Source organism: Ornithorhynchus anatinus, chromosome X5, assembly GCF_004115215.2.
Source record: "Ornithorhynchus anatinus isolate Pmale09 chromosome X5, mOrnAna1.pri.v4, whole genome shotgun sequence".
Lineage (NCBI taxonomy): Eukaryota > Metazoa > Chordata > Mammalia > Monotremata > Ornithorhynchidae > Ornithorhynchus > Ornithorhynchus anatinus.
Window position 1 is genome coordinate 5,433,236 of NC_041753.1, and position 24,380 is coordinate 5,457,615.

The 24,380-nt window shown below is 54.8% G+C and overlaps 1 protein-coding gene across 2 annotated transcripts; it reads right to left on the bottom strand.

Moving 5' to 3' along the window:
* Positions 1 to 137: 137 nt before the first annotated feature.
* On the bottom strand, positions 138 to 24,156 carry ZCWPW1 (zinc finger CW-type and PWWP domain containing 1). 2 transcript variants are annotated; one of them, XM_029055987.2, is made up of 17 exons: positions 23,948 to 24,156; positions 20,018 to 20,070; positions 17,049 to 17,710; positions 15,350 to 15,428; positions 14,559 to 14,685; positions 13,049 to 13,206; positions 11,040 to 11,168; positions 10,716 to 10,832; positions 6,856 to 6,976; positions 6,174 to 6,249; positions 5,533 to 5,637; positions 4,815 to 4,898; positions 4,203 to 4,296; positions 3,982 to 4,073; positions 2,161 to 2,215; positions 1,153 to 1,260; positions 138 to 589 (listed from the first exon to the last, which is right to left on the bottom strand). In XM_029055987.2, exons 2-17 carry the CDS (start codon positions 20,052 to 20,054, stop codon positions 312 to 314), a joined length of 2,322 nt encoding a protein of 773 aa, XP_028911820.1. In that variant the 5' UTR covers positions 20,055 to 20,070; positions 23,948 to 24,156; the 3' UTR covers positions 138 to 311. The 2 variants fall into 2 exon arrangements, with proteins under 2 accessions (XP_028911820.1, XP_028911819.1); XM_029055986.2 differs by having other exon boundaries at positions 11,040 to 11,171; positions 23,948 to 24,155.
* Between the last annotated feature and the right edge of the window lie 224 nt (positions 24,157 to 24,380).

Below are 24,380 nucleotides of genomic sequence, written 5' to 3' on the forward strand. Positions count from 1 at the left end.
AAGACCCCTCCCTTACAGCTCTTTCTTGAGGGGGGCGGGGGGAGGGGAGTCTTCATTTCCCCCCGGAACCCAGGCACCCCACCTCCAGTTTGATCTGCCCACCCTGAAACTGTGGCTAAACACCAGGCCGGAAGAAATCAAACCTGAAACCCGTTTTATTGGCCCAACTTGGCTCGACGGCCAAAATCCTCCGCCACACGATGCGTCTGAATCGCTCTGAGGTGCCCCCCCGGCCGCAACCGCCGCCCCCGACGAGGGGTCCGAAGAGAGAACGGTGGAGAGGCCATCGGGACAGGGAGAGGGAGGAGCCCCTACTCCTCGAGCAAAACCAAGGAGAACTCTTCCCCTTCTTCTTCGTCTTCCTCCTCCTCCGGAAGCTCCCCCTCCGGGTCGACCACTTCCTCCATCATCTGCTCCGGATCCACGTCGTCGCCGGGGAGGGGGCTCCTGGGTTCCTTCGGGGCCTCGCCCCTCCTCTCTCTTCTGGCCCCGGCGGAGGTGCTGAGGGCCGAGGCCCGGCCGCCGGAGACCCCACCTCTCCGCTCTCTGGGCAGGCGGGGGACGGAAATGCTGAATGCCTTCCTGACACCTGGGAGAGGTGAAGGAGGAGAGGGGGTCCCATTTCACTCTCTCTTCGGGGCCTCCCTCAGGTGTGTCCCTGTGGGGGCTTCGGTCATTCAGTCAGTCGTATTCACGAGCGCTTACTGTGTGCAGAGCACTGGCGCTTGGGAGAGGACAATAAAACAGACGCACTCCCCGCCCTCAGTGAGCTTCTAGACTAGTGTGGGGAGACAGACATTAACAGAAATAAAGATACGACGGAGAAGGACAGAAATGCTGGGTGGCTGGGGAGGGGGATGAATATAGGGAGCAAGTCAGGGCGACGCAGAAGGGAGAGGAGGAAAGGAGGGCTTAGTCAGGGAAGGCCTCCAGGAGGAGGTGGGTGAGGGGAAGAGTTTCTGTCCTCCAGGCCCTGGGAGCGGGCGGGGGCTCCTAGATCGAGGAAGGTGGGGGCCCAAATATGGTGCCCCCCAGGCCCGGCCCATGGAGTCTCCCCACCCCCATTTCTCCAACACCCCCACCCCACCCCACGGACAGCGACCCCCACGGTCTCCACGCCCTTCCCCCCCCCGGATCCGGCTCGGGTCTTACCGAACAGGTCGATCTGCGGGTTCGCTCGGCCTCTCTTGCCCGCTGTAGCCTTGGGGGTGGCCGCGGCTTCGGCTCTCAGGGGGCGCTTGTAATTTTTCTTCCCTTCAGCTGCGCCCCCAGAAACCCGGGACCCGGAAGGAAGTTTGCTGTTTGCCTTGGAGAAGCCAGGGAAGACCACCGCCCCCCACGCCTACCTCCCCGTGGATAGGCCTTCTCTCCTCCGCCGTGGGTTCTTTTCCCTCTCTTCGCCTCCACCGACCCCTAATCCGTAATTAGGGGGCGGGGGCGTCCCGGCCCACGCTCCTCAGGCCCCGGAAACGCGGAGCCGAGACTTCTTAGACCGACTGTGTTTAAAGGCGGGGCCGCTGACCCGCACCCTGACTGTCCGTCCCAGCCAAAGGGACCGACGCGTCTCGCTCCCCCGGAAGCCTCGGCGGCGGGGCCGACCGGAGCCAGAGGGGACCGCCGAGGTCAGCGTCGCGCCCCTTTCCGGTGGGCTGAGGCAGCGGGAGAGGGGCCAGTCTGTCTCAGCGACAACACGGCCGGGCCCGGCCTAGCCCACACGGAGTTCGGCCAGCCCCTTCACAATCCTCCTGCCTCAGTTTCCAATCCTCCGGGAACCTCCTCCCCTCTTTCTTTCTGCGGGGGTATCCGCTGAGCGCTTCCCTAGGGGCCGGGCACTCCACTGAGCGCCGGGGTAGATCCGGGGAACGCGGTCCACATCCCACCTGGGGCTCGTGGTCTTAAACCCTATTTTACCTATGAGGTAACTGAGGCAAGTGACTTGTCCGAGGTCACACAACAGACAAGTGGCGGAGCCGGGATGAGAACACCTGACCCCGCCAGGCCACGCTGTTTCTCTCGAAGCCCAATCCCGCCGGAGAGCTCTCCCTGACCTGAGGAAAGCTCTTGTTTTAATCCTCGGACTCCGCTCCACTCCCTTTCGTGTGTCACCTCCGTCCCCCCGGAGCCCTGGGGAAGCCCTCCCCTCCCCAACTCACACCTCACCTTGGCTTCTTGGCTCCTTCTTGGGGATCTTGGCCGGCTTGGGCTGGGTCAGGTCCTGGGGACGAGGGGACACGGACAGTCATTCGTTCAATCGTACTTATCGAGCACTTACTGTGTCGCCGAGCACTGTACTAAGCGCTGGGGAGAATACAACTAGTAAACGGACGCATTCCCTGCCCACAACGACCTTACAATCTAGAGGGACGCTTGGAGTGCGGGGGCGGAAAAGGGGCAGGAATTTTAGGAGGGATGAGGACTGGGAGAGGACGAGCTTCCAAGCCACCATTTTGGGACTTTTCGGCTCTGACTGGCGACTCCCGGGTCTTGTCGGAGATCCCGGGATGAGCAAATCTGGGAGTCCAGCTCCAAAGGCCACGGGAGCCGCGGCCGCCGTCGAAGCTGGGGAGGAGGCTTCTATGACCACGGCTCTATTCTGAATGCACCGTGGCGGAGACGGTTGCTCTTCTGCGAATCCACCCGAGTGGCTAACCTTCTCACGGATGAGTTACCTCTCTAAGTGAAGGGGCTGCGATCGGTTGGGGGAGGAGGGGGCGGCGAGGGTTGTGGGGGGGAAGGGGTCGGAGGGGGGAAGGGAGGGCGCAGAGCTGGAAATCGAGGCAAAAGAGCCGGGAAATCTCTTTTTCTGACACTTCTTTGGTTCCGAGGCTTGAGGAGGACGCTAAAAGGATGGAGGAGGGTGGCGGCGAGAGAGGTATAAAAGGATGGGAAAATTGGACCCAAAGGAAAAGGAGAGGGGAACTCGACTCTGAAGAAAGGCAAGCTATGGGGTGGGTGAATTCTCGTGGTCGGGGTCTCTGAGAGGAAGGTGATAGACGCCCTGCTCCTCTGACCTACCAAGAACCACCACGAGCAGAAAAGAGGATGGGGAGTGGGACGAAGAGGAAAGAGCCCGGGGCTGGGAGTCAGAGGACCTGGGTTCTAATCCCGGCTCTGCCACACGTTTGCTGTGCGACCTTGGGAAAACCACTTACCTTCTCTGGGCCTCAGTTCCCTCATCTGTAAAATGGGGATGGAGACTGTGAGCCCCATGCGGGACGTGGACTGTCCAACCTGATTAGTTTGCATCTACCCAATGCTTGGTACAGTGCCTGGCACCTAGTAAGCGCTTAACGAGCACCATAAAAAAAATGACAACACGAGGACTAGGGTTCAATCTGGGGAAATTCCATCCTGACTGAGGGCACTCAGCCCCTGAAACTCCTGACGGAAGCAGTCGCCGCCTCTGGAAATTGATTAACAACCAGCTGGGCAGGGGGTAGGGGAAGAGACAAGTTGACCTTTGGGGGAAGAGGGGCGGTGGGGGACGGCAGGGGGTGGCTCCTCCTAACCCGATAAAGCCGCTCCTTGCTGTCCCTCTCTCAGATCTCCACAGAAGAGACCTAGAGATTTTTGATTCCTAATGGTATTTGTTAAGCGCTTCCTTTGTGCCAGGTACCGTCCGAAGTACCGGGTTAGATACAAGCTCAGCAGGTTGGACACAGTCCATGTCCCATCTGGGGCTCACCGTTTTAATCCCACTCATTCGTTCGTTCAATTTGTATTTAGTGAACGCTTACTGTGCGCAGAGCCCCGTCCTAAGCACTAGGGAGAGGACGATATAACAATAAACAGATACATTCCCACAACGAGCTTAGAGTCCCTTTTACAGGTGAGGGAACTGAGGGATGGAGAAGCGACCGCCCAACATCCTACATGTTGAGCCGGGATTAAAACTCAGGTTCTCTGACTCCCAGGCCCGGGCTCTCGCCACCAAGCCGCGCCGCTTCTCATTTTTAAATCGGTTAAGGAGGATGTTCTTACTCTCTTCTCTTCCTCTTTGTCTTCCTTCTCCTCCGGCTCCTCCTCCTCCATCACGTGAGGTTCGTCGTCCTCCTTCGCTTTGGGGTGCTCATCTAGAGAGAGGGAAATCCGCTGCCAAGGAGCACCTGCTCCCCACTCTCTGTCTGTGATAATTCTCCCTAATTCCCAGACCGCCTCCTCCCTCTCTCCCCTCGCCCTCCTTCCTCGTCGTTATTTCCTACCTTGCTTTCCTTCCCCCTGGGGATCCTGGGCATCCCCAGACACGTCCTCCGTCTTGCTGTAGCGGATGGAGAAGCCAAACAAGCTAACTCGCTCCTAGTCAGGTGGAAGAATCAGTCAATCAATCGATTGTATTTATTGAGCACTTACTGTGCGCAGAGCACTGAACGAAGCGCTTGGGAGACCACAATATGACAGAGGAACGGCCCTTTGATAAAAACTGCTCCTTCGGAGAGGTCGACGGGGCGGAAGAGTGGAGTGTGCGGGTCTGACTCTGGACTGTCAGCTCGTTACGGGCAGGGAGCGTGTCTGCTAATTCTGTTGTATCGTACTCCCCCAAGAGTTTAGTACAGTGCTCTGCCCATTGTAAGCACCTAATACCACTGATTGATTAATTGGAAAGACATGACAGGATGAGATACAAAATGGAGGTCATGTCACCAACACAAGCTTAAAAGGACACTTTAGAGCAATCCAAGCACAGAAACATTTCGACAGAGGTGGCTGTCGAGGCTGCGGGTGGCTGGGGGTGGTTGGCACAACCGCAGATGGAGGGGTCTGGTGGTACGGGAAGGAGGAAGAGAGGGATTCGGAGGACACAGACACTCTCCCACCTGAACGCCCAGCGGCTCAGCCTCCTGGGCCATCTTCAGGGCCGCGAGCAGCATCTGGCTGCAGGTCTTGGTCCGAGTCTTTTGCTGCAGGGGGTAAAGGAGGGGATGGGAAATGGTGTCCGATAAACCCAATCTCACGAGATCTGTAGGGAACCCCGGGGCAGGGGGATGACCCCTGCCTCTCCTGACAACTCCGTCTCCCCGGCTCACTCCGGGCTCAGAGACCTCCTTCCGTGTCGACCCGCAGCAAGCGCCCTCAGAGGCTCCTTCTCCTTCCCTCCCAACCCCATGCCCGGAAGGTACCATCAGAACCTGTCAGAGGCGCGTGTGCCGGACCCCGATTCACTTCTCTTCAGGCCTGCCGCCTGGTTTCCCTGGGAGCCCCCTGCCTCATTTCTTTTAAGGCCCCGCTGCTCCGGCCTGCCTGTCCATCCCCGACCGAGTCGGCGAGCGCGTGCGATTCCTGTCGTTCCAACCCACTGACCCGAGTCGGGCAAGGGGCGGAATCGGGGTGTCTCCCCCAAGCCGTGGTCGCCCAGTTGGTTGCAGCTGGAGGGTGGGAAACAACCAGGGGCCTCCCATCCTGGAGACACTGGGGCGGGGCAGCTCCCACCGGGCCTCTCCATGCACTGCTTCCCTGGGGTCCCCGCCGCCCCAACCCCCAGAGGAGGAGGAGGAGGAGCACATGCGATCCCGTGGTACCCCTGGGGCCACTCACCAGGTCAATCTGGTCCAGAGAGAGCTCCTGGAAGTTCTTCAGCATGTGGACAGAAATCCAGGCGCGGGAGGCCACCTCCCCGAGAAATGTCACGTGGTACTTGGACTGAAACGAGGAGAAGCATGCCCGCTCTCACCTTTCCCGGGGCCTCTGAGCCGGCTGACCGACCCCCGTCCCCGGCCCGCCCCGGCGGGGGTCTCCTCCACCGACTTCTGCCCAGAAGGAGCCCTCCCTGCTCCACAGCTCCTCTTCCCCGACCGCTCTCCCCAGCTGGGTCTGTGGCCGCATGGAGTGCGCAGGCGGCGGCGATGCTTGTGGGGGCGTTTGTCCTTCTGTCTTCCTTGAGCTGGGTGTACCTTTGGGCACGTCTGCCTACCGGTAGGTCTGTTTTCTCTGCGGAAGTGGGCCTGCCTCTGTGAATGTGTGTGTGTGTCTGTGGCTTACATGCGTGGGAGAAGGATGAGTGGAAAGGGGCAGTCCACTTAGGGAAGGGCCTAAACATCTGTATGTGTGTGTGTGTGTATAAGTGAGGAGGGGAGTTGGGAAAGGGCAAATGGCTTTAAAGAACCCCTTGAATCCACAAAACCTTTCCCGGCTATCAGTGGCGCCAGCGAACGCCGGCCACCGGAGAGAAGACTCACGGGCAGGGAGTCCAGCGGCGAGTGGAACACGAAATACTCTCCCAGGTCGGGATCCAGGTCCACCATCCCAGGCCACCTGTGGGAGGGTGGAGGTGAGGGACGGGGACAGGCGGCAGGGGCGGGCCGCTCCACCCCTCCCCAGGTTCCCCCGATCATCCCCTGGCCTCGAGGGAGCTTCTCCTGCATCACCAGGGAAAGAGGAGACCCTCAGCCCTCCCCCACCCTGGCCCCATCCTGGGGAGTCCTCCCTGGTCTACCCTCGCTCCTTCCTGCTGCAGCTTGGGCCCTCCCTTGCCTGGAGAGGCCTTAATTGGGTCCCCTTCCCTCTGGAGCGCTCCCCTTCACAACCCTCCAGTCCGAGGGTCAGCCTGCAGCCACCTGCCTCCCTTCCCCCAGCACCTCTCCTTTTTTAAAAAAAAATGGTACTTGTTAAATTCTTAAGTACCAGGAGCTATACTAAGCGCTCGGCAGGTACCAGATCATCATGGCCTTAATCCCCATTTTACAGCTGAGGGAACTGAGGCCCAGAGAAGTGAGGTGATTCGCCCCATGCCATACGGCATCCAAGTGGCAGAGTCGGGATTAGAACCCCGGTCCCCTGACTCCCTACTCTTCCCACTAGGCCGTGGCTCGTCTCTCCTTGCTCCGCGCTTTCCCTTGGAGACTGAGGGATTTTCCCTACCAGGGGTAGCCATACTGCTTGGCCCAGACGAGGGAGCCCGGAATATAGGAGGCGTAGACCACGTCGCTCTCGGATCCTGTCCACATCTCCTCGGGGATGTCGCAGCGATTGTACTTCAGGTCTGCGGACGGGGAAGCGAGGGGGAGGGGGAGAGGGAGGCAGTCTGCTGAATTCAGATCTTAAGCGAGAGGGCGGGGGTTCATCTGGAGCGGCCAGAGACCGTCTGCCAGACCACCGGACCCCGGGATGCCCGGTGGGGGGTATCACATGTGCGGGACCGGCCTGCCGTGGGACGTGGGCCGGAATTAGACCGCCCCCACCCCCCACCTTGCTTCAGGGCCTCTCCACTGCCCGTTCCCGGCCCACGGGGCCTTGGCTACCGCCCCGGAGCCGCAGAACCGGAGGCTGCGTGCTGCGTATGAAAAAGACACACGAGAAAGCATCCGGTTCCGGCCGGACCGGCGAACCGGCCAACGGAGGGTCGAGGGACGGACCGGCCGAAGACCAGAGTGTCCAGCTGAAAATCGGGTGGTCACCCTGGACTTACACTCTAGGAAGGGGACGGGTGGGAGGGAGAGGCCACCAGTCAGTCCTTCTCCTCCTCTAGACTGTAAGCACGATGTGGGCAGGGAATGTGTCTGTTTAGTGTCGTACTGTACTCACCCAAGCGCTCAGTACAGTGCTTTGCACACAGTAAGCACTCAATAAATACCGTCGAACGAATGAAAGAACAGAATTCGCTTGACGCCCTCTGGGGGACCAGCCCGGTAGTAGAAATGACCAAATCGTTTAAATAGAGTTTAGAGACAGTTACAGGTACCACAAATCGACGAGTAGAGAGAAGATGCAGGTGATGGAGAAGGAGAAAAGTAAAGGATGAACAACGACGAAATCAAAGCGAGCTCTTCATTAAGCCCTTGTTAAGAAATGACCAAATCATTTAAACAGAGTTTAGAGACGGTTACAGGTACCACGAATCGACGAGTAGAGGAAGGATGCAGGTGATGGAGAAAAGTAAAGGATGAACGACGACAAACTCACGGAGAATTATTCATTAAGTCCTTGTTAAGAAATGACCAAAACATTTAAACAAAGTTTAGAGACAGTTACAGGTACCACGAATCAACAAGTAGAGAAAGGATGTAGGTGACGGAGAAGGAGAAAAGTAAAGGATGAACGACGACAAAATCACAGCGAGTTCTTCATTATGGCCTTGTTAAGAAATGACCAAATCATTTAAAAAGAGTTTAGAGACAGTTACAGGTACCACGAAATGACCAAATCATTTAAACAGAGTTTAGAGACATTTACAGGTACCACGAATCAATGAGTAGAGAAAGGATGCAGGTGATGGAGAAGGAGAAAAGTAAAGGATGAACGACGACGAAATCACAGCGAGCTCTTCATTAAGCCCTTGTTAAGAAATGACCGAATCATTTAAACAGAGTTTAGAGACGGTTACAGGTACCATGAATCGACAAGTAGAGAAAGGATGCAGGTGATGGAGACGGAGAAAAGTACAGGATGAACAACGACGAAATCACTGCGAGTTCTTCATTAAGCCCTTGTTAAGAAATGATCAAATCATTTAAACAGAGTTTAGAGACAGTTACAGGTACCACAAATCGACAAGTAGGGAGGAAATGCGGGTGATGAGGAGAAAAGTAAAGGATGAATGATGACTAAATCAAAGAGTTAATCATTAAGCCCTTGTTAAGAAATGACCAAATCACTGAAACAGAATTTAGAGACAGTTACAGGTACCATGAATCGACGAGTAGGGAGGAAATGCAGGTGATGGAGACGGAGAAAAGTAAAGGATGAACGACGACAAACTCACGGAGAATTATTCATTAAGTCCTTGTTCAGAAATGACCAAATCATTTAAACAAAGTTTAGAGACAGTTACAGGTACCATGAATCAACAAGTAGAGAAAGGATGCAGGTGATGGAGAAGGAGAAAAGTAAAGGATGAACGACGACAAAATCACAGCGAGTTCTTCATTAAGGCCTTATTAAGAAATGACCAAATCATTTAAAAAGAGTTTAGAGACAGTTACAGGTACCACGAAATGACCAAATCATTTAAACAGACTTAAGAGACAGTTACAGGTACCACGAATCGACAAGTAGGGAGGAAATGTAGGTGATGAGGAGAAAAGTAAAGGATGAACGACGACGAAATCACAGCGAGTTCTTCATTAAGTCCTTGTTAAGAAATGACCAAATCATTTAAATAGAATTTAGAGACAGTTACAGGTACCATGAATCGACGAGTAGGGAGGAAATGCAGGTGATGGAGACGGAGAAAAGTAAAGGATGAACGACGACAAACTCACGGAGAGTTATTCATTAAGGCCTTGTTAAGTGCTCTCCAATGGGCAAAGGACTTGACTCAAGTGCAGGACAGGCGAAATAGGTTTTGTCCAAAAGCTGGAGGGAGAGAGAATGGGGGACAGACAAAATAGGATAAAAGTAACAAGCTCAAAGGGAGACTCGAAAACCCAAAAGCTGGGGAATTTTTCCCAAGGAGGGGTGTGAGGCGAGCGGCGGAGAAGAGAGGGAGGGGAGGCTGGTCCAGGGTGGGGAGAAGGAAAGGGCAGGCACGACGGCTTGGTGGCCGGAGAGCCCTGAACCGGACATTCAGCGGGGGACATTCAGCTGGACTAGAGCCCCGGGGGAAGGAGACCGGGGCAGTGCCGTTGGAGGGAGCTGATTGGCGGAAGCCCGGGAAATTCCCTCACTCAAAAGAGGGAGGAAAGGAAGAGAGCAGTCCCCCAGCTATCCCTCTCCCCCGGCCCCTGTCTCCTTCCAAATCCCCGAATCCTCGAGGCCTCCGTGAGACCATCGGAGCCACCCTCCTGCCTCTGGGTGAGATCCCCTCCCCACCCCAAACTCTGTGTGGCAGATGTGAGCCTCTCCAGATGGATATGACTCAGCCCTCCCCTTCTCAAACACCACCCTCTCCCCTCCCAGAGATGGCATGACTTCCCTAAATCCCACCCGCTGCACCTAAGCCGGTTTTCTCTCGGAGCGGGAGGTGGAGGGCTGAATGATCACTGGAGGATAATCTGTCCCTTTGCTGCGGCCACCCCCCGCCCCCCAATTTCAGCCTCCTTGCCTCGGGGGCCCTTCACCCCAGTGACACCGGAGGCTCTGCCCCAACTCTTGTGGCCTCCAGCTTTTCTGGCCCGGGGAGGGTTGACTTTGGATAGTTGAGTTGCGGGACTCGAGTCTTAGGGCAGAAGCCCCCAGAAGCGCCCCAAGGACCGAGGGGCGCTCTGAGTGGGGTCGGCTGGTCTCTGAATGATGATGACGACGATAATAGTGATAATAAGAATGGGGACATTCGTTAAGCGCTACGCGCCAAGCACTGCTCTAAATGCTGGAGTACAATCAGGACGGTCCCAGTCCCTGCCTCACGTGGGGGCTCCCAGTTAAAGGTCCCTCTTGCCCTCCCCCGACACTTGCCCCCCCAACCCGCCCCCCCGTCATGCCCCCATCATGCTGCAATGCCGATGGGGAGACCATCACCCCACCCAGGGAATGTTCCAGGGTCTACAGGCCTTTCCTTGAAGGCCTCATCTCCCTCTGCCTCTGCCCCGCCCTCTCTTCCTCCTCCTCCTCTTTGAATCCCTCTTCCGGCCTCTTCCCTAATCCCTTTCCTTGAGGCTCTGTGGAGTCTAACAGGGAGAAAGAGTCGGGGCAGGGACGGTAAGGAAAGCTGACCGGGGCCGAAGACCACCCACCCTAAGAGTTCGGGGATGGAACGCAGGCAGAACGTCGAATGATGGCCACCCCCGCCCCCAGACAATATCCTGGGACTCCCCTCTTCCCCACCCCCTTCCCCCGGCTTCTACCAGAATTCTGGCTGCACTCCCAGTTGTCCGGCAGGCCCGAGGGGTCGATATTCCCGAGGAGGCGTCTCCACTTCTCGCAGTTCTGGAAGGAGCACTGGACCCAGGCCACGGAATGACCTGCAGCCGGGGGAGAATCCAAATCAGAGACGCCCGGAAAACCCTTCACCGCCAGCCTGTCCGGTCCTTCCCTTGCCTCTTGGCCAATGTCCCCTCGCCCTCGGGGAAGGTGTTTTCCCAGAATCCTTCAGTCAGGGAGCGACCCCTCTGGCCCACCCCCGGGCTCCCCCAACCCGTCGGGTTTTCCCCCTGGAGGGGTACACTCACTGAAACTCCTTCGCTGTCCAATATAGGCCACCTCCTGGTCGCTGACCTGGGTGTAGCCCTGCACGACCTTCTTCGGCCGACCCCTCCGGCTGAGTTTACGCTCCGGTTTGGCCGGCGCGGCGCTCCCGTCTTCTAGACGACACAATTTGCGGTTCGGTCCCGAGGGGGCCCGGGGGCCCCGGCGGACACGGAGGGAGGAGAAGACTCCGCCCCGGCCCACAAGTCTCACGGGGCGTTGGGACACTCACGGTCAAACGATGGATCGCTGGCGTCAACCGACTCCCTCACTGAGCCGTGCAGCACTGACCTTCACCCTTGGGATTTAGGTATTTACTTATTTATTTAACGTCTGTCTCCCCCTCTAGACTGTGAGCACGTGGGGGGCAGGAAAGTGTTTGTTGTTCTGTTCTACTCTCCAAAGAGCTTAGGACAGTGCTTTGCACCCAGTAACCACTCAATAAATATACTGAATGAATGAAATTCGATTGGGAGAAAACACGATGCTATTTATTAAGCGCTGTACTAAGCGCTTGGGAGTCCAATACAGAAGAGTTCTCTGCCCACAAGGATCTGATGGAGGAGACGGACCAAAATGATTTCCACAAAAACACAGCCACAAGTAAATCTTGGGACAGGGACTGTGTCTAACCCACGTAGCCTGTATCCCCCCCAGGGCTTAGTACAGTGTCCGGCACACGGGAAAGCACCCAACGAATACGACAATTGCTATTAATTATCATTACTACGGTGAACAAATCGGAACCAGTGACAGGAGAGGCCAATAGGAGCTGAAGACCTTCTCTGCCACCTGACCAGAGGAGGAAGGGTGAACGTGGACGAGTCGGGGGTCCTGGTGGGCCCTGGCCAAGGGATGGCTAATAATAATAATGGTGGGGAGGAAGGGTGTCCGAGACAGCCCTGTTGAGGTCCTCAGGGTCAGAGGGTTGAGGTCAAGGGTGGAGGGGAAACTCGGCTAAAATGCAGATTGGGAGCGAGCAATTGTTACTTACACGCGCACAATAATAAATACACACACGTGAGGGTGCGTACGTGCTCGCTCGCACACGCAGAAACCCTGGGCCATCCGAAGTCCCTGGCTCTCTCTGCTCACGCCCCCCATCCCACCTATCAATCACCGGCATCTAGTGAGCGCTCACCGTGTGCAGAGCACCGGGCTGAGCGCTCGGGCCAGTCCGATGCCAGGCAGTTAATAATAATAATAATATTAATGTTGGTATTTGTTAAGCGCTTACTATGTGCAGAGCACTGTTCTAAGTGCTGGGGGAGATACAGGGGAATCAGGTTGTCCCACGTGAGGCTCACAGTTAATCCCCATTTTACAGATGAGGTAACTGAGGCACAGAGAAGTGAAGTGACTTGCCCACAGTCACACAGCTGACAAGTGGCAGAGCCGGGAGTCGAACTCATGACCTCTGACAGTTGGGAGATGCGTTTGCTGCCCACTGGGAGCTTCCAGTCTAGCTTGCACCTAACCCCGCAGCAGCATCCCCGAGAGGATTCTGGAATGGGGGCCGGGGAAGACCAGACAGGGAAGCAATGTGGCGGAGTGTCTAGAACCTGGGTCAGAAGGCCATGGGGTCTAATCCCGGCTCCCCCACTGGACTGTTGTGTGACCTTGGGTAAGTCACTTGACTTCTCTGGGCCTCAGTGACCACATCTGTCAAATGGGGATGAAGACTGTAAGCCCCACGCGGCACAACCTGATTACCTTGTATCTACCCCAGCGCTTAAAACAGTGCTTGGCACATAGTAAGCGCTTAACAAATACCAGCATCATTATTATTCTTCTTCTTCTCTGGGCCTCAGTTCCCTCATCTGGAAAATGGGGATGGAGACCGTGAGCCCCACGTGGGGCAACCTGATCACCCTGCATCCTCCCAGAGGTTAGAACGGTGCTTCGCACATAGGAAGCGCTTAACAAATGCCATTAGTCTTATTATTATAACAAACAGCAGAATTACTATCATTATTATTACGCAATGACTCACTCGTGTCCTTCTTCTTCCTGTCCGCGGAGGCTTGATTGGATTTTCCTGCCGCGGATGCGGAGTTCGGCGGCCCCGGCTCGACGGACCGCGCGCGGCTGGCGTCTTCGGCTCCCTGGGGGAGGCACGTCTCCGGAGGAGACGGCGTCCTTGGCATCTCCCTGGAAACAGGCAAGGAAAAGGGATTTTTCAGCATCGTCCGAACACCTGCAGGGGTTGAGGGGTGGCAGGCTGAGGGGGATCGGCGGACGCCAGGCTTCCCGGGGCCTTGGCTGAGACCATCCGATAAAGCGCTCGATAAGTCAATGACCAATCAGTCGATGCTATTCATTGAGCCCTGTACTAAGCGCTTGGGAGTCCAATACAGCAGAGTTCCCTGCCCACGACAGGTTCGTAGTCTGGAGGAAATTTGCTGATTGACCCAGTCCCACCTCTGGCTTCTGAATAGAAGAATTTATTTAAGTGCTTAGAGCCCGGGCCTGGGAGTCAGACCTGGGTTCTAATCTCGGCTCCGGCACGTGTCTCCTGTGTGACATTGGGCAAGTCACTTCACTTCTCTGGGCCTCCGTTACCTCATCTGTAAAATGGGGATGAAGAATGGAGCCCCAGGTGGGACGGGGACTGTGTCCAATCTGATTAACTTGTATCTACCCCTGTGCTTAGACCAGTGCTTGGCACATAGTAAGCGCTTAACAGGTATCATAATTATTATTTCCGTCTGCAAAGCACCGTACTAAGCGCTGGGGAAGAGTACAAGGGGAGAATTCGACAAGGACCCCATCCTTTGAGCCTGGCAGACCCTCCCCTGACCCTCACAAATCCGGGGTGGCTCCTAATTAACTTCTGATTTATTAGGCACTTATTATGTGCCAAGCACTGTACTGAGTGCTACGGAGAGAGGAGATAATCAGGATGTCGCAGTCCTGTCACACATGGGGTTCAGTCTAAGGGAGAGGGAGATTAGATGCTAAACCCCCATTTTACAGATGAGGAATCTGAGACCCTGAGGTGCTTTTTTAAATGATATTTGTTAAGCGCTTACTGTATGCCAAGCACTGAGGCAGATACAAGGAAATGAGACTGGCCACAGGCCCTGTCCCACACGGGGCTTCCAATCTTAATCCCCATTTCACCCCTGAGATAACTAAGGCACAGAGAAGTTCGGTGACTCGCCCAAGGTCACACAGCAGACACGTGGCAGAGCCGGGATGAGAACCCGGGTCCTTATGACGCCCGGGCCCGCGCTCTAACCACCGGGCCACGTTGCTTCTCTCGGAAATGATTTGGCCAAAGTCACACAGCAGGCAAATGGCGCACCCGGGATTATGACCCTAGGTCCCTGACCCTCGGCTGTTTCTCGATGGAGAGGCAGGGTGGCCTAATGGGTGCTGCGCTGACGTCACCGAGGAGGTCCCTCCCCCGCCATCAAGCCCTCCCCGCTCCCCTCTCTCGGTGGGGAAGTCTCCTTGGAAACCTGATCTTTCTCCTCAAGGAAGATGGAGGTTAAGTTTACCTTTCGTCATCATCGCCATCACCCCCGGAAGCAGCAGCAGCCTCGGCGGGAGAAGCGGCAATCACCGACCTTGGCTCTTTGGTCTTCTCGGGGTCCCCCTCCAGCTCGATGTCCCTCTTGGATGCCTCTGCAATCCACAGGATTTATCATTATTACTACTCTGACTATCGTTATTAAGAACAACAACAATCATCACCGCTGCTCTGTTTTCATTACTCTAAATACTGAAATAGAAAACCATTACTCTACTGGTTGACCTCGCCACAGTTCATGCAGCACGAGGGGATAACACCCAAAGTGCCATGGTGATATAGAGAAAAAAGCCCCCTCTTCCGAAGGCCTTTAAACAAACAAGTGAAAAATCTCCATACGATGAAGGGGGGCATTGGTCCAGCCTCGGCTACATAATGAAATCCACTTTTAGGAGACCACTTAGGCGAGAGAGAACCTCCACACTGATAGAGTTCAACCTCCGCCCCCCAAAAAATACTCGCTTCCGTTCTGTCGGCAAGAGGTTTTACCGTAATAGTCCGCAGAGAGGGGGTAAAGAAAAATAATCAGACTCGGCTCCTTCTGCCTCTCCCCGAAATAGCCTCTTGGATCAAGCCGAACCTTCTGCCAACCGCCCCCCCCGCCAATATCTAGTAGGAAAAATCCACCTCTGCCACTTCCCCGCGTGACCCCCGGGTTCGGTCTTGGCATCCCCCCTCTCCCCGGCTTCTGCCGCCGGAGGCAACTTCCAACCTTGCTGGGGGAAGCTTTCTAGTTCCCCCACCCCGTCCCAGCCTTACCCAGACATTCCCGCAGGGATTTCTGCAGGACGCACTGGAAGATCTCCTCAAACTCAGCATCGCTCAGCCTCTTTCTCTCCTGCAAACAGATGGGGAGCGTGGGGGAGAAGCCCGAGACGTCTCAACCTCACGGGGAAGCTTCATTCATCGCTTACCGGAAGGACCGGGACAGGGTTAACGATGGTGGGGTTTATTAAAGTCCCCGCCGTGGGCCAAGCACTGTGCTAAGCACCGGAGTAGATGCCAGGTCGACAGCTCGGACCCGGGCCAAGCCCCACACGGTGTTCACCGACTTGGTGGTGGGAAAAAGCTGGGACTTTATCCTCCGTTTTCCAGATGGGGAAACTGAGGTTCGGAGAGGCTAAGGGACTTGGCTGTGGTCACCCAGCAGGAGAGGGGTCTGAACCCAGGTTTCCTGACTTCCAGCGCCACGGGATGGGGGTACAGAGGGAACCCCGGCTCAACTGTGGATTCCCCTCCCTTGATAAGAGGTGAAAGGAAGTAAGAGGCAGCACGGCACAGTCGATAGCACGTGGCCCGGGGGTTAGAAGGACTTGAGTTCTAATCCCAGCTCCACCATTTGTCTGCCATGTGACCTTGGGGAAGTCATTTCACTCCTCTGGGCCTCAGTTCCCCCATCTGGAAATTGGAGATGAAGCCCGTGAGCCCCACGCGGGACAAGGACTGTGTCCAACCTGATCAGCTTGGATCTACCCCAGTGCTTAATACAGTGACTAGTACACAGTAAGTGCTTAACAAATACCAAAAAAAAAACACCCCAAAACCCACATTTGCACTCAGTGCGTGGCAGAAAAAAGGAATTCATTCCCACTTCACCAATAGGTCCTCGTGGGGTTTGGAGATATCCATGGAAGAGGGGTCTGTTCTGAGTTTCACGGAAACGATAGCGTTCACTGGCGCGTCCCCAGACATGATGGATGTCAAGGAAGCAGCATGGCTTAGTGGATAAAGCCCGGGCCTCCGAGTCAGTAGGATCTGGGTTCTAATTCCGACTCTGTTACGTGTCTGCTGTGTGACCTTGGGCGAGTCACTTCACTTCTCTGGGACTCAATTCCCTCATCTGTAAAGTGGGGATGAAGCCTGTGAGCCCCATGTGGGACAGGGACTGTGTCCAGCCCCATTAGCTTGGATCTACCCCAGCACTTAGAACAGTGCTTGGCACGTAATAAGTGCTTAATAATAATAATGATGGCACTTGTTAAACGCTTATTATATGCCAAGCACTGTTCTAAGCACTGAGATAAATACAGGGTAATCAGGTTGTCCCACGTGGGGCTCACACTTTTAATCCCCATTTTACAGATGAGGTTACTGAGGCACAGAGAAGTTAAGTGACTTGCCCAGGGTCACGCAGCAGACAAGTGGCGGAGGCAGGATGAGAACCCGCATCCTCTGACTCCCAAGGCTGGGCTCTTTCCACTGAGCCACGCTGCTTAACCAGTACAATAATAATAATTAGCTTGTAACTACCTCAGCGCTTAGTACAGCGCTTGATACATAGTGTTTAACAAAACCATCATCATTATTATTATTAAGGGGGCATACGATCACATGATTCCCCCCGCCGTCCACCCCAGAGTTGGTTCTTGTCTGCAGGGTCTGCCCTGGCTCCCGAACTGGATGCAAAGTGGGGCTCTGAGAACCAGCCGGGGCAGCCCCCAACTCCGGACCACCGTACCTTCACCTTCGGTTCAGCTTGCTTCTTCTCCGGCTCGACTTGCTTCTTCTCCGGCTCGGCTTGCTTCTTCTCCGGCTCGGCTTGCTTCTTCTCCGACTCAACTTGCTTCTTCTCCGACTCAACTTGCTTCTTCCCCGGCTTGGCTCGTTTCTTCTCAGGCTCAACTTGCTTCTTCTCCGGCTCAACTTGCTTCTTCTCCGGCTCAACTTGCTTCTTCTCTGGCTCGGCTCGCTTCTTCTCCGGCTCGGCTTGCTTCTTCTCCGGCTCAGCTTGCTTCTTCTCCGGCTCGGCTTGCTTCTTTCCCGGCTTGGCTCGCTTCTTCTCAGGCTCAACTTGCTTCTTCTCCGGCTCGGCTCGCTTCTTCTCCGGCTCGGCTCGCTTCTTCTCCGGCTCGGCTCGCTTCTTCTCCGGCTCGGCTTGCTTCTTCTCTGGCTCTTTCCCGGCCTTCTTCCCCCGGGCCGAGTCCCCACCTGGGCCCTGCTCCTTAGCCATTTTTCCCTTCTCCTTCTTCTCCGGCTGCCCGGCCCGGGCCCGATCCGAGGCCGCATCCTTCCCGGGAGAGGCATCTCCACGGGGCCCCTCTTGAGGCGGGCTGGGGCGGACCGGGGCCGGGGGTCGGTTTCCTGGCGGTCTGAAGGTCTTCTTCGATCCCTTTCCGCCTTCTGAAACACAACGTCGTGGCCGTCAGAGGGTTCGTTCGTTCATTCAATCGCATTTATTGAGCGCTTACTGTGTGCGGACCGCTGTACTAAGCGCTTGGGAGAATACGATACAGCAATAAACAGACACCTTACCTGCCCACGACAAGCCTGCAAGCTAGACAGGCTGACATTAATATAAATAAATTACGGCTACGTACATAAGAGCTGTGGGGCTGGGAGGGAGGGGACTAATAGAGGAAGCAAGTCAGGTTTTGTCGGAGTGTCTGGCTCCGTGTCCTGAGGGCTCTTCCCCCATCTCCACTATTAAAGAGGCCGGGTTCAAGGGTCACCTTCTCCGGGGGGTTTTCCCAGATTGACCCCACCCGTATTTCAATCTGTAGCCAAATACCACCCCCACCTTGATCCTCCGCGGTCCCCGATGCCCACATAAGCACAGTGAAGTGACCAGTCTCTTGTCTCTACTCTTAGTCCATCAACTTCTTGCAGGACCGTCTCCCTTGCCGTCTTTATATTTCCGACTTTCCGTTATCTTTCTGCACCTCTAGTCCATACCGATCAGTCAGTGGTATTTATTGAGTGTTTACTACGTGCAGAGCACTGCACTAAGCACTTGGGAGAGCACGATACAACAGAATCAGCAGACGCGTTCCCCACCCATAACGACCTTACATCTTAGAGAGAAGCAGCAAGGCCTAGTGGATAAAAAGCCCGGGCCTGGGAGTCAAGAGGACGTGGGTTCTAATCTCGGCTCTGCCGTTCGTCTGCTGAGTGACCTTGGGCAAGTCGCTTTCCTTCTCTATGCCTCAGTTAGCTCATCTGTAAAATGGGGATGGTCCATTTTGCGACTGTGAGCCCCGCGTGGGACAGGGACTGGTTCCGACCTGATGATCTCGTATCTACCCCGGCATTTAGAACAGTGCTTGACACATAGTAAGCGCTTAACAAATACCATCATTATCATCTAACGGGGGAGACGGAATTCCACGAGGAATAAAGACTGTTTATTACTTTTACCTAGATTTTTCCCCCCACAGTGAGGATTCACTGGGACAGATACTAACGATTTCTAAATGTCCCATTAGTAACAACCGTCATGTTGTGCCATGCTCAGTACAAGCCTCGACAAATGAAAACTCAAAATCTGCTGTAAACTACTTTTTTTCATATTTTAGTCTTTTTGCCTTTATTGCGTGGCTCTTAGAGGCAATGATCCACATGTTTAATAGCCTCTTTATCTTAGTGATTTAAAAAGACTTTTAATGACCGTACATTCTGGCTGCTTCGTAACTTCTTATTTTGCTCAAATCGGCAATTAATAAACCGACTGCTGTCACGGGACCTAACAATCTTTCAAAAGTGGACCATTTTTAAAGCAGAGGCTTTACTAAATGTTGAGCTTTTAAAGGTTCTAGGAGGGTTCCTTGAGAAAGGTGATTCAAGAAAGGGTCACAAATGTGCACTGAGTTCTTTTACGAAGGAATATTAACCCCTTTTCCGAAAACAACCCATCGACAAAGATAAAAAAATCAGATTCAATTTTTTTAAACGGTATTTGCTCATCGATGGTATTTACTGGGCCCTCACTATGTGCTGAGCACTGTACAAAGTGCTTGGGAGAGCACAATACATTCATTCATTCACTCGTATTCTCACTGAGCGCTTACTGTGTGCAGAGCACTGTACTAAGCACTTGGAAAGTACAAAACAGCAATAAAGAGAGACAATCCCTGCCCACAGCGGGTTAAGAGTCTAGAAAAGCGCATACTATGTACCAGGCACCGTGCTAGGCGGTGGGGTGGATCCGAGATAACCTCCGGATTGTCCTTGCTTATGCTTTTAGGCAATTTTTTTTTTTTGTCTGTCCACACCACTAGATCTGTAAGCTGCTGGAGGGCAGGGATTGGGGATCTTGGTTCTGCTGTGCTCTCCTATGCATTTAATACGGTGTTTCACCCTTAAATACCCTGTAAATACCACTGATATGATGATCAGTATCACCCCTTTAAAGTAATTCCCCAAGACCTAATCCGGTACCCTGCTTCCCGAGGGTGTGAAATACAGTTCACGGTGCCAGCGGGAAGCCTGGGTCGCCGGTGCACTGTCAACCCCTCACCGGCACCGACCGCGCTGTCTTCTCTCAGGTCCAGCGCTCTGCTCACGGTAAGCGCTCAGTAAATAGCACTGACTGACGGTGGGGTGGGTGCTTTCATCAGTACCGAACTGAGAGGGAGGTGAGACGATTCTGGGCAGGTGGAAGAGGGGACGAAGGGGAAAATGAGGGCTCCCCCGTGCACAGTCTGAACCCACCTTTTTTATTTCTCCCGGTGGTGTCCTTGCTAGTCATGGTGCCGGCCCTTCCTCTGGGAAAGGAAACGAAACGTGAATAAAACACGCTGCTCAGGGTGACTCTTCTCATTCATTCGTTCAGTGGTGCTTATGGAGTCCTTACTTTGGGCGGAGCACTGTACTGAGCACTTGGAAGAGGACAATATAACAATAAACAGACACATTCCCTGCCCGCAACGAGCTTCCGGTCTATATATCTGTATATTGTATGCCCATGTAGTTTTATTTCTGTAATTTATTTATCCATCTAAATATTAATGTCTGTCTCCCCCTCTAGACTGTGAGCTCGTTGTGGGCAGGAACGTGCCTGTCTGTTGTTATACTGTACTCTCCCAAGCGCTCACTACAGTGCTCTACACACAGGAAGCACTCAATAAATGCAATTAAACAGAAGGCGGGGGGAGACATCGATACAAATAAACAAATGAGAGATAGGGACGTTAGTGCTGTGGGGCTGGGAGGGGGAAGAACCAAAGGGGCAAATCAGGGCGACGCAGAAGGGAGTGGGAGAAGAGGAAAGGGGGGGGAATCACCCGCTCTCCGAGCGAACATTCCTTCGGGAGGAGGGAAAAGTGGGATTTCTACACTTCCCTGGTCGACACCGGGAACTTCAGGAACAATTTACCTTCTGCCCCAGGCCACGGCTGCTCCCCCAAGTCATCCCATAGCCCCCCTCTCACAATGCCCCCGCCCCCCAACATCAGGTCACACCAAACTTAAAAGAGAAAGGAGACGCCTGAGACTTCTTCCCTCTCTCCCTAACCACTCATCGTCAGGAAGTTCTTCCTTGAGTCTAACCACCATCAATTATTAACAGACTGGGTGTTCCTGCTCTGCTAGGGACTCCCCAGTGTTTTTCTTAGGAGCCAGATTAAAGAAAAATACTGCGGACTTTCTGAGGGCAGGGAGCTCTATTGTCAACTTCCTCTGGCGTGCTGTCTCGAGGGTTTAGTGCAGCGCTCTGCACAAAGGAAGACGTCAAGGAATACTCCCGACGGCCTCTATATCACTCTTTTTCCCCAGGCAGCCCCAAGATCTCTGTATTGGGTTTTCCAGCCACCCTGACACTAACAAGGTGCGCCATTCAAAACTCCAACTGCCCTCAGTTTACCACAGACAACTGAGAAATTGTCGAATAAATGTCCTTCAGCCCGGAGGCGGTGAAGACCTCAAGAGACGTTTTTCGGCCCGGCCGAGTGGGTAGAGTACAGGTCTGGGAGTCAGAAGGACCTGGGTTCTAATCCCGGCTCCGCCACTTGTCTGCTGTGTGAACTTGGGCGAGTCACTTCACTTCTCTGTGCCTGTTACCTCATCCATAAAATGGGGATTAAGACTGTGAGCCCCAAGTTGGACAGGGACCGCGGTGAATCCGATAAGCTCGTATCTATCTACTCCAGTGCTTAGTGAGCGCTTAATACCATCATCATCATTATTAATATTACTATTGTTCTACCATAATGCTCTCCTGCAGGCCCAGATCAAAACTTCACTGTGGGGGACTCAAAGTTTAAATTATTCCCCTTGAGACTTTCTCTTCCCAACTCTATCCTTCCTCTGTAGGAGGCTGGTGCTGTCCATAGCAAAATCTGAGGGGTTGGAGGGGAGAGAGGGAAAGAGAGAGAGATAAGGCCTAGCAGAATATGGGGGAGAAATAGAGGGTTGAAGGGACATCCTGAGCAGAAACATTTTGTATTTGTCTGCAAAGATTCACACTCAACTCGGGGGGGGGGGGGGGGAGAATAGGGGCAGGTGAGGGAGAACACATTTTGGAAAAGGGGAAAAAAAAGATCTCTATGAATTCCCAGAGGCTTCAGTCACGAGTCTTTCCTGGCTCTTTCCCGCCAAGTATCCGACCTCCCGGAGCAGCCGAAGGCTGGGAATGTTTGAGAGGCTGCAAAAAATACAGAAACCTATTTTCACCTGACCCACTGGCTAGCGCTGCCTTTGGGATTCAAAAATCACCAGGCTGCAAAAAGTCTATTCTGCCCTCAGATGCACCCTGAGCCCGAGTTTTTTTTTTCGATCACTGCCGTTCCTCCTCCTCCTCCCCACATTCAGCTCCCTCCCCAGGGTCTACTGATCCCCATTTTGCTCAATTTAGGGAATCCAGAACTACATGAAACACACCTAGGGCTCCTCCATAAAGGCCCCCTACTTTTTTTGGGGGGGGGGGGGAAACAGGGCAGGAGGAAGGGGAACTGAGGCAGAATGTATTCAATGTTTTCTAGGCCTGCTCCCTGATTTTCACTAGGCCCGATGGCTGCCCGATTTCCATTTGTACCTAGAGTCTGACTTCACCTCGCCCCAAGGCACGTAGGCCGAGCTCATTTTCCTGACTGACTGAACAAATAATAACTCCACTCTCTCGAACGGTAACAAACCAGAGGAGGACACGGAATCCCGAAAAATGAAATCCACCCTCGCTGACGTCACCCGGCTGCTTTATCCCGCACCCGTGGAAAGATGGAACGCCAGACTTTCCAAAGAAGTTCAAGATCCCGGTGGGCTCTAACTCGGCTCTGAAAAACCACCGCCTCCCCTTCTCCGGGGGAAGGGGCCAAGGCCCGGAGACTGGGGAAGAAGGATTTCCTCTGCCCGTCCAACCAAGACGTCCATGCGCACCAAGGGAACGGAATCGAAACCCATCTTGTCTCAAAACGGCGGTCTTTGGTTGCCCCCCCCCCCCAATTCCCTCTATTTCCCATCTACGGTTATTCTGGTTTGCAGCTTCAATATCTTCAAAATGGAGCCCTTGGCTTCACTTCAAGGGCACAAACCCAATAAACCGTCTCACGGATTCAGATCCAGAGCAGCGATGGCAAGGACGCTAGCGGATGGAAAAAGAAACAAGCCCAGGCTAGGCCAAAGAGGCAACGATGAGCTCCGGGGCCCTTAGCATTATCTATGACATTTGGTAAGTATTGGAAGAAGGGCTAGGGAAAGGAACAACGATATCAATTTATCCGGGTTCCTTGGTCTTCTGGGGGCTCTGGGGCTAAAAGTGCATGTGTGAAGAATAATAATAATCATGGTATTTGTTAAGCGCTTAGTATGGGCCAAGCACATAGTAAATACAAGGAAATCAGATTGTCCCACGTGAGGCTCCCAGTCTTCATCCCCATTTTACAGATGAAGGAACTGAGGCACAGAGAAGCCAAGTGGCTTGCCCCAGGTCACCCAGCAGACAAGTGGCGGAGCCGGGATTGGAACCCAAGTCCTCTGACTCCCAGAATGTGTGTGTTGGGGGGGGGGGTGAACGGTGGTCACGCAGGGCAATAAATAATGGTAAATTCAGCGAAATAATGAAGTGATCAATCCATAACCGCTGAAAGAGAATATAATTTTGGGGCTCTGCTGGTGGGGCAGGACGGGAAGCGGGTGGCCTGAAGGAAAGGGCCGGGGAGGCAAGAGACCTGGGTTCAAATTCAGCCCCCCTTCCTGGTCTGACCTCGGGCAAGTCTTTTCCCGTCTCTGTGCCTCAGTTTCCCCATGGGTAAAATGGGGATTCGGTAGGGGATTAGACAGTCCCCCCCCTTGGCCTGTGAGGCTCGAGTGGGTGCAGGGGCTGTGTCCGACCTGTCCCGGGGGTCACCGTACCCACTTTTCTCTCGGGGGGGGGTCCTCGTAGCCCCCCCTGGGGTATCACCCCTGTGAAGTGAGGGGCAGGAGGGGCTTGATTTCGGGGTGAGTCCCCCCGATGAAGCCCCCCGGGCCTCCATTTCCCCCTTCCCCAGAAGCCCCCGGGGTTGGGCCGCCCTGACAGGATTTTCCGACGGTTCGGTCCCGCTTTTGTCTGACAGGAAAAATGCCTGGCGTTCCCGGGACGACCTTCCCTTCCCGCGGGGCTCCCCGTCACCGCCCCCCATTGCCTCATGGCGGCCCTTCCCGGACCTGGGCGCCAGGTCGGGCGGCGATTTCTCCTCGGTGCCACCACCCGGGTGGCCGGAGACAGGGAAGGGGGTTCTGGGTCCCCTGCCGAGTGCTGAGGCAATGGGAAGAGTGGGGCCGCCAAGGGCGACGACGACGACGACGGCTACTGCTTCGACGCCCGCCTTCCCTCAGGCGACTCTTTCCCGCCAAACGGGGCGCGCGCGACTCCCCCCGCCCCCAGCCGGGACCACTGCGCGTGCGCCGGCCGCCCTCGCCCACCTTCACGCGCTACCGCCCCAGCTGGCGGGCCCTGCGCATGCGCGTCGCCAGGCGAGGCGGGGGGGGGGAACGAGCCAAAGCGTTGTGCGCATGCGCCATGTCTCCTCCCTCTCCATGGAGCTCTGCCTCTCCCACGACGGGCGTCGGTGTCCCCGCCTCCCTTTCCCTCCTTTTG

Bases quoted from the DNA above. Each gene is read 5' to 3' on its own strand.
- ZCWPW1 (XM_029055986.2), bottom strand. From the start codon at position 20,054: ATGACTAGCAAGGACACCACCGGGAGAAATAAAAAAG. The intron at 17,711-20,017 runs GTGGGTTCAGAC...GTTGTGTTTCAG, and splicing joins CACCGGGAGAAATAAAAAAG to AAGGCGGAAAGGGATCGAAG. The intron at 14,686-15,349 runs GTAAGGCTGGGA...TGTGGATTGCAG, and splicing joins ATCCCTGCGGGAATGTCTGG to AGGCATCCAAGAGGGACATC.